An 8,789-nucleotide genomic window follows, 5' to 3' on the forward strand; every position below is an offset into this window, starting at 1 on the left:
TATGGGAAATCTGCTCAGGAAGGTTGGTGTGGCAGCTTTCCTTCTCGTTATCTGCTCAATCCATCTCAAAAGCACGCAGCCCTGGGTCCAGAAGCAGTCGACATTGATACTCCGACCTTGGAATAGAAGGCCAGAAAGCAACCTTGGCGCTGGACCTTTAGCGTGTCACAAGACTTGTCACTCATTTCTTGTCATTGAATCATGTCCTCATTTCAGGTTCCATAGCGGGCGACTACCTCCGCCGTTCTGACATCTCAAACGTGTCTCGATCCGGTCCCCGATCCTGTGATTCCGGTATCGTATATGAAACAGTCATGGCCATGGCGTCGTGATGCTTCCTAGGCCCTCGATCGGTCGAAAGCGGCGCTGGCATAGACGGCATAGGCCCTGCACGCTCGTAGATCCCCCGCCCGCGGGACATGCCAGTCCCCCGACTTCTCTCCTGGCGACCTCGCCGGCGCCGGCAGAACAGCAGCATGACGATACCTGTGATGACGCCCGACAGCGCAACTGCGCCCACGGCGATCCCTATCGTCGCCGTCGTGCCAAGGTGAACACCGCCAGGCGCCGACGACGGCTCGTGGTCGTCGTCGTCTTCATCACCATCCTCTTCACCATCGTCGGGGAACCCTTCAGGCGACGCTGCCCTCAGCTCCACGCGTTCCCCCTCGTTCTCGCTCTCGTGGCGCCCCCGGGCCTCGGATAACAAAAGTCCCTCTGTGCGTCCCGAGCCCGGAGCCTCAGCGTCCGTCACCGCATAGACCATCATCATCCCCGCCTCGCCCCCACAGGACAGGCGCCTGTCGTCGGGACAGCCTGGCAGCGCGCACGACGGTTCCACATCCGTCACGGCCGCGGGGAGGGCGACGTCGACGGTACAGTAACACTCCGTCGCGGCCGCGATTCCAAACGCAGCACCCTCTGCCGCTGCGGCGCAGCGTTCCCGACAGACCTGCGGCGTCATGTGAGAATCGGACATCTCAGCCCTGCCGAGAGCGGGAACCTGCACACAGCCGAGCGCCACCAATCCCGACATGGGCTCCGATGGCCCATTCCATGGTTCGATTCGTCGGCGGGCCGTCCTGTGTCTGCGCGCCGCGGCACTCGGGAACGGCGCCGTGGCCAGGGCGTCAATTCCGGAATGGCCATTTGTGGAGTCCGAGACGGTGATGGTGCTGCCGATCGTGGCAAGGGCGAGGAAAGCAAAGACCCTTTTCAAAGTCGAGGGCGCCATATCCTGACCGACTTGAAGGGGGGTGCAGTCGACTGAAAGAAAAGATCCGGGTGCAGCCCACCCTGGCAGGCGCTCAATTGCCGAAAGTGATTCAACACGACCGGGACGCGGCGGAGGATTCTGGCGGTGGTGGCGGCCTTCTCGGTGTGCTCCGACGCGCACGGAGACAAAAGCGGGAGAAAAGGGAGAGGGAGGGACTCAGGGTGGGAGCGACGACCTTCGGTGGGGTCGTCGGGGGGTTGAAATACCAAATACTCCCCCCCTCAAAGAACCCCAAGACGTGACGTGACGCGCGTGTCTGTGTACCCCGTTCGAAAGGAAAATACGAAATGCAGAGGTGAGCCAAGATTGAGCCAAGAGAGTGGAGGCGCGACAGGCAGGCGAGAAGAGATCTTGGCAAAACCGCTTGGAGAAATTGGGACACTGCCAAGAGAAACGGGAGCGAGCCCTCTGGCGACCTACGACGAGTCTGGGCTCATTTGAGGCCTTGTGTGTTTCAGCAGATCGCAAGACATTGGTCCCTTTGATGAGCGTCTTCAGGGAGGTTGTATGTGAGTTGAGAGTTGAGTTGACAGGAAAACACCAGCGTATTGTTGTCGCTTGCTGTGCGCGTTGGTTGCAGCAAATGAACACCCATAGCAGGTCGGCCACAAGATCCCACGCCCGGGCTGGAGAGAAATAGAAGAGGGTTGTATTATGAAGAATGGCAACATTTTTTGTACACCCGCATGTGAGGGGGATATCATGACATGTCTCATCAAGAAGAACCAGAAAAAAAAATAGAAAGGGGAGTTGTCCGCAGCGACCAGTTGCCAGGATCCCGCAACGCCCAAAAAGTCCAACTCTTGTACAGTTCGCACCATCTAGCACAGCACAGGCCGCGTCGATAGACAGCACAAGCCGGCCCAGGCCTGGCTCACGCACGCACCTCGGATTCGCCATTTCTGTCTGCTCAGAATTCACCTTCGGCGCTGTTGCCGATGACACCGGCCGCCCAGAGCCCGACGAGCCCCCACCAGCTGACTTTCCATCCGCGCCAGAGACCCTCGGCGCCCTGGCCCCTGCGGTAGACCGTCTCTGCGACTTTGGCCTTGTTCTTCGCCTTGCCGGTTCTGGCGGTTGTCGGCTTGTTGGCCACAGCGCGGGAGCCTTCCTCATGCATAATGTGCAGCATCGTTCCCGTCACACCAGCATACCGGCCCGCCGGCACAACTGTCTCAAGCTTGACCACCCGGGGTTCCAGCGCCCGCATGTACGGCGCGCTCGACAGGATGGCCACCTGGCCACGGCGGAGGACAGTCTCCAGAGGGAGCTTGGCGAACAGCGCCGCCGAGGACGCACAAAATTTGGCGACGGAAAATGTCGTCGGAGAGACCTGACTGTCGATCATGAAGCGAGTGCGAAGAACGAGAGGGGTCGACAGCGTCAGAAGAGGATGGATGAGGGAGTGGAAGATGGTAGGGAGCACAAGCACAGGAGCGCAGAGGTAGGACGGGAGAGCGCGCAGAGTGGACAGGGTCCGCCTTGAACCTCTCGATATCGGGGTCAAGAGAAGCCTAAAATCGTGTTAGACCAGAATATCAAAGTGATAAGCGACGCAGCGCTTACCTCGTGCGAACCAAATCCAGCGGCGCGAGCATCAAGCCCGTCGCCACAGCCGCCGCCGCCGCCACACCGAGCGAGGCCCAGGGATAAGGCGATGCAATGTCGATCATCCGTTCGATGTCGTCCTTGACGCCGAGGTCGGGAACATTGAACAGCGCGCTCAGGGCACTCCTAGACCAGTTTTCCAACAGCGAGGAAAGAACCGTGTAGAGAAAGGTAGCATTGGATCCTTTCCACACGCCCCAAGCACCCTCCTTCTGCCACAGCTGGCCAATGACCTCGGTCACAGAATCGGGCAGACGAATGTTGAGCTGTGTGGCTGCCGCGGAGCCCTTAAATGACGGCCGTGGCGACTGGAGCGACGGAGAGTCCTGACGGTTCCGTCGACCTCGCTGGGCAGGCGTGGGCGTTTCCTGTACATTCGACGTGAAGTAGGCGGGCTCGTCGGGATCCGAGTCGGATGCGTGGTCGTCTTGCAACAACACCTCGTCTCCATAGTTGGATATCCTCCTGGTGGCAAGGGGCGTCGAAACCGGGGTGGCACCGTTGAGAACAATGTCGTCGTTGCTCCTGACCTGGAGTACGGTTTTGGCAACCTCGAAAGGTTGGGCCATCAGAACCGACGTGTATTTCCATAACAGCTCATCGATAATCTCCTTGACCGTCTGGACAGCAGAGGGTGACGGGTCGCCAATGTAGTCCTTGTAGTCCATGTCGTTGAACATGTCACGCGCCTTGGACGCGTAACGATCGCCCGATGGCGCATTGCTGGAGAAGGGATTCGCAGGTGCAGGTGTCGGATCATGGACCTCGCCTATTGTCGGTGGTTTGTAATAAGGGCGCAAGGGGTTAACCCCTTCTCGATGTGAAGCCATTGTGCGAGCGATGCAGGTTGTGCAGCATCGTTCAACGGACAGAGGGGTGATGGTGGATGTGGTGTTGCTGATGCTGGCTTTGCTTGTGTCTGTGTCTGTGTCTGTGTCGGGCTGGGGGGTCACTGGCGTCACAGGCGCCAAATTTGCATGACGGCAGCTGCAGCAGCGCAGCAGTGGCAGGAGCAGCGCAGCACCAGTAGCAGCTCGGAGATAAAGCGAGGATTTGGTAAGCAGCGCCAAGGTCACTTCTTCGTGGGTCTTTTTTCGGGGGCGCTCGTCCAATCGAGAGGCACCGTTTGTTAAGCTCTCCCTCTCGATAACCGATGTTGCTTATCGGAGCTGCCGTCAGACAAATTTCGCAGGCGCCGAACCAGTGCCCCATGGAGCGACTTCGCATATGATCTTGACCTGGCAGACAGGGCGGTTCAGTTTCCTCTGCCACTGCGGCCCAGCCTACTTTTGGAACACTTCCGACCGACAATCCCAAGCACGCGATACCTGCTATCGAGGCTCCCTATTTTCGACCTTGATAGAAACCGTGCGCGTCATCACCGCACGCGGGCCGACCACCCGACCAGTCATCCACCCTAATCTTCACGATTCCCCCACACCATGAACACGTACGCCCCCGTCACCGGCGCCATCCGGCGTCTGGCTGCCAATGCTTCACGTCAAGCCCGGTCCGTCCAGATGACCACACGATCCTACCAGACGCAGTCGCCTCTCGCCGTTTCCACGCGTCTCCCAGCCAAGCTGGCCAACAGGAGGATACAATGGCCGCAGGCGCGCGCCTTCTCTGCGACGGCTGCGACGTCACACGGTCATCTCGACCCCCCCAAGCCCGGCGAGGAGTAAGACTATCCCTTGCCGTCGCCCTCCATTCCGGTCCTAACGTTGTCTAGGCTCTGGGTCACGTTCGTCGACAAGGATGGCGATGAACACAAAATTGCCGTGTGTGAGGGGGACAACCTGTTGGATATCGCGCAGGACAACGATCTCGAGATGGAGGGTGAGCATGATTTTCGCCAATTCCACTCGGCCGAATACGTATGAGCTAATAGTTACAAGGCGCTTGCGGCGGATCATGTGCATGCTCGACCTGCCACGTCATCGTCGTCGACGAAGCCCATTACGATGCGATGGAGGAGCCCGACGATGACGAGAACGACATGCTGGACCTCGCCTTTGGTCTGACTGAGACGAGTAGGCTGGGATGCCAGGTCAAGATGACCAAGGCGTTGGATGGACTGACGGTCAAGCTGCCGACGATGACGCGGAACCTACAAGCCAGCGACTTTAGCTAAGGCCGAGCACAACACAACAGAACGCAAATGTAATTATGCTGTACAACAAAGTTCAGGAGAGGGTGGAAAACAAGGCTGATGATGTGAAAATGGAGGGCGGGGTGGGAACATGTGTCACATCAGCAGCAGCACCTTTTCGTGATTCGAGGGTATCTAGGGAATTGGATAGAGGAACACATCACTCTCAGAAATCTACAAGAAAAAAAAAACGCCAGGCGGACCAGCCAGCGTCTTCCACGCTCCAATCCACGCAATCACGCCTCCTCAATGTGCGCCGCCTTCTTCATGCCGCTCCCCGCCGCGACGAGGTGGTCCAGGAAGCCCTTTTGGCTGAGTTCCGTCACCCTGGCCACCTTTTGGCTGTGCGCCACAACGCCGTCCTTCTTCGCGGCCCTGTCGGCCTCGGACGCCTTGACCTGCGCCGCCCGCACGGCGTTGAACAGCTTGACCACACCCCGCTGCGCCACCTTCCTCTGGCGCCTCTCAAACTCGAGCACGCTCCCCGTCGACGAAGCCGCGTCGGCCGCCGCGTCGCCGGCCTTGTCCGCATCGGTCGCGATCAGCACGTCCTTGACGCGGCCCTTCTCCATCGCCTCGCGCTTCTGCAGCCGCACCAGCCTCCGCGCCTTGTGCTCGAGCGCCGCGTCGGCCGCCTGCTTGGCGTTCTCGTGCGCCGATGCGCTGCGTGCGAGCACGGGGTCGGCACGGCGCGAGCTCGGCAGCTTGGTGCTCAGGATCTTTGAAATGGACGTCGAGAAGGCCGTCGGGTCGTTACGTCTCGACTTGGTATCGCGGCGCGGCGCGTTGAGGTTGCCCTCGGTGTCGGAGACGGAGTCCTCCGTGTCATCGTCATCGTCGTCGTCATCTTCAGAGCCCGACGCGCTCTGGCCGTCGTCGTCTTCATTGTCATCTGCTTCTGAGCCCGACGTCTGCTTTTGCGCCTCGGCCGCCGCCGCCGAGCGCTTCGTTGGTTTCGCTGCCTTGGCGGCCTTCCTCACTTTCTTCGGGGGCGCCCTCGGCGCCTCGTCGCCGGAGCTGATGGACCCCGCCGTCTCGGCGCCGTCGTCGGCCGCGGCATTGTGGATGTCGTCCGAATCCGAGTCGAGCAGGTTGACGGCCTTGAAGTCGCCCGCGCCCGCGCCCTCCTCCTCCTCGCTGTCGTTGGCAACCCGGTCGTAGTGGCGCAGGTTCTGCCTCTTCTGCTTCTTGGTCGGTTGCGGGGGCTTGACCTTTCCCTCGCGCGCCCGCTTCCTTCCTGTGGTTCCGGCCATGTTAGGGTGTATGGTTTCGGTGTTGGATTGGTGATGAGAGGGCCAGATGGGAAAAAGATTTGCTGGGTTCGGTGGTATTCTGCAGTCGTCCGGCACAATTGCCATCTCGATTTTTTTAGTGGGGCGGGCCAAAGGCGGTGTGCTGCTCTGGGTCGATTGCGGAGTCCTCGGCCAGGGTCTGTGATGCCCCTCGAACGGCGTGAAGACGGCGATGTTAGCATCGGTCTGCTTGAAAGCCTTTTACGCGTCTCTAGGGCTCAAATTGAATGTGCTTTATGTTTGTATTGATTGCCGTTTTTTTTTTGAGCTCTCAGTAGGCCTATTGCTGGTCTTACGCCTAGCCGATACGCGTTGATGGTGTTGTTCGTGCAAGATCTCTGTGTAAACCAAATACATGATGAGAAGGCTTCAGCTACGTCCAGTGCGACAACAGCCAATTGGTGACAGATAACCATATTGTAAAATTCTATCAGACACTCAATAATTATTTTATTGTATTTTGAGCGCTGTTATCGCCCGCCTGATATACAGGTGCTCGATAATGGTTGAATCGTGTTACAAAGTATGCATATTGTTATTGTGATAAATACAGGTTCGTGAACGAATAAATACAGACCTCCGACACAGAAAAGGGAAAACAGAACTGAGCAATTAAAAGAAAATGCAGAATGATATAGAATTCTCGGAAGTACCTAGATATCAATGATTTTCTCAAGGCCCGGGTTGGGTCACAAGTGACCGACAGAGATGCATCATGGATCGGAAATCCAGTCAAGCTACACACACATCTGTCACAGCTCAGGCATCGACGTCACTTCTTACAGGTGCGACAGACGAAAAGCACAAACATAACCCTGAGATGAGTTACTTCACGAAGAACATATCGTGTGGATCAACTACCTTACCTGGGTACCTGTCGTCGTTACATTGGTGCCCGGCTACCTAGGTACCTAAGGTAGGTACTTTATTGGTACGAAACAACTCGAACGAACGCCATCACTCGTATATTGGTGATACGACCACGTACTGAGCCAACAAAAGGTCTCTTGATCATTCACTTCAACAACTAAATCGTTCTACTCAGCATGCCAACGCCATACCGACGGCATAAACCACGCCAATGACCGAAAGCTTAAGTCCCTAATTACATGATGCAACAACACAACAGCAGAAGGCGCGGACCTTCCCGCACGGTACTCGTGCCAGGGAATTTACCGACACAGACTCATCTTCCACAGATTGATGTCACGGTGCAACATCAACCATGGAGCAGTGCAGAGTCAAGTCTGCAAGTTGACTCAATTACTCGCAGGGACTGCTCGTGCTGACACGAAACGCTCTTCAAATCGCAGCACGCAACATTCGCCTCGATGGCAACAGGTCGCGCTTGAGCAGAGCACAGGACAATGCCTTGTTGCCATCCCCGAGGCCAGTCACATGACTTGGATTCCACGTTCGGAGGCTGATACAACACCAACACCGGTCCAGCAGCCCATCGTCGCCCACGTGCCTGCACTCGTGCCGTCCATGCTGCTGCCGGTCGTCGCCGTCGTTTTCAGAAAGACGGCCAGGCACATCACGTCACGAGCGGTCACCACCTGTCCCGTGATACTGCTCCTCCTAGCTGTGTCCGGACGTCGCGATAGTGGCATCTGCGTTCGGATGGCATACGCTGAGAGCCTCTGCGGGCCAAGGACGTGGAGGTGCCGACGACGCCGAGGACTCCCATCATCGCTACGTCATGCATCACGAGAGGCGCCGGAAGCAATTTTGCAGTGAAAGACAGATCGCGATGAGGGCGGAAGGTCGGCGTCCAATAGTCAGGCACACACGCAGGTTCAGGCACCTTGAGGAATCAATTTTCATCTCGGCTCCCACGAGTGTCAAGCCTCAGACACGCCCGAGGCATGGCCGCCTTGGATCGTGAGACCTGCCCAGGGGAAGTGGATGAATGCGGATGCTCCTAGACCAGGGCTAAGGCTGTTGAATCACCGGGGAAGGGCACGAAGAGATCTGATGGTCGATGTGTCATGCCCCAACACAGGCCGATAGAGACCCGACGCTACTGGTCTCGAACCTTGACTAACATGCGAAGATGGTGTGGGTGGGAAAGCGACGGCCGACCAACTTAGCCTCAGTGCGCCCCCCGGCCATGGCATTCCTCCACGTCTGGATGAAAACACACATCGCGAACCTGAGACCCCGATCCTGGTGCAGTGAAACTCCCTTCCATTGGCCGACTCAAGCGCGCCTCAAGGGGATGGAGCCTCCCTCCGCAGGATTCTCCCCAGGAACGGGAAGCGCAACGTGAGACATATTGGTAGGCGCCAAGTGCCAGCGACTGCGGATCCATTCCCGAGCTCGCTTCTGCGTGCCGCAAACAACAAGGCGATAGGCGACTCATGCTCCCTTTGCCAATCAGGAAGGCTGGGAGGACGCGAGACTTCGAAAATATGCCGTCTCATTTCGCACATGTCGTGGGTCGAGCCAGGCACCGGGA

At 57.9% G+C, this 8,789-nt stretch overlaps 4 protein-coding genes across 4 annotated transcripts; 1 reads left to right on the forward strand and 3 right to left on the reverse strand.

Moving 5' to 3' along the window:
* Positions 1–338: 338 nt before the first annotated feature.
* Positions 339–1,411, reverse strand: VDAG_05031 (uncharacterized protein; the record flags this gene model as incomplete). Its single annotated transcript, XM_009654767.1, has 2 exons — positions 471–1,411; positions 339–387 (listed from the first exon to the last, which is right to left on the reverse strand). The coding sequence occupies exons 1-2, from the start codon at positions 1,232–1,234 to the stop codon at positions 339–341; spliced, it is 813 nt and encodes a 270-aa protein (XP_009653062.1). The 5' UTR covers positions 1,235–1,411.
* A 775-nt stretch (positions 1,412–2,186) lies between these two features.
* VDAG_05032 (uncharacterized protein) lies at positions 2,187–3,714 on the reverse strand (the record flags this gene model as incomplete). The annotated part of the gene is made up of 2 exons (XM_009654768.1): positions 2,187–2,790; positions 2,843–3,714. 2 exons carry the CDS (start codon positions 3,712–3,714, stop codon positions 2,187–2,189), a joined length of 1,476 nt encoding a protein of 491 aa, XP_009653063.1.
* Positions 3,715–4,136: 422 nt separating this feature from the next.
* VDAG_05033 (adrenodoxin) lies at positions 4,137–4,949 on the forward strand. Its single transcript, XM_009654769.1, has 2 exons — positions 4,137–4,565; positions 4,617–4,949. Exons 1-2 carry the CDS (start codon positions 4,327–4,329, stop codon positions 4,765–4,767), a joined length of 390 nt encoding a protein of 129 aa, XP_009653064.1. The 5' UTR covers positions 4,137–4,326; the 3' UTR covers positions 4,768–4,949.
* A 323-nt stretch (positions 4,950–5,272) lies between these two features.
* Positions 5,273–6,289, reverse strand: VDAG_05034 (ribosomal RNA-processing protein; the record flags this gene model as incomplete). The annotated part of the gene is made up of 1 exon (XM_009654770.1): positions 5,273–6,289. The coding sequence occupies one exon, from the start codon at positions 6,287–6,289 to the stop codon at positions 5,273–5,275; it is 1,017 nt and encodes a 338-aa protein (XP_009653065.1).
* Positions 6,290–8,789: the final 2,500 nt, after the last annotated feature.

This window comes from Verticillium dahliae, genomic scaffold (assembly GCF_000150675.1).
Source record: "Verticillium dahliae VdLs.17 supercont1.9 genomic scaffold, whole genome shotgun sequence".
Classification (NCBI taxonomy): Eukaryota; Fungi; Ascomycota; class Sordariomycetes; order Glomerellales; family Plectosphaerellaceae; genus Verticillium; species Verticillium dahliae.

Excerpts from the sequence above, each read along its gene's own strand:
- VDAG_05033 (XM_009654769.1), top strand. The coding sequence starts at position 4,327 with ATGAACACGTACGCCCCCGTCACCGGCGCCATCCGGCGTCTGGCTGCC. Across the intron at positions 4,566-4,616 it reads CCCCCCAAGCCCGGCGAGGA|GCTCTGGGTCACGTTCGTCG; the intron begins GTAAGACTATCC and ends AACGTTGTCTAG.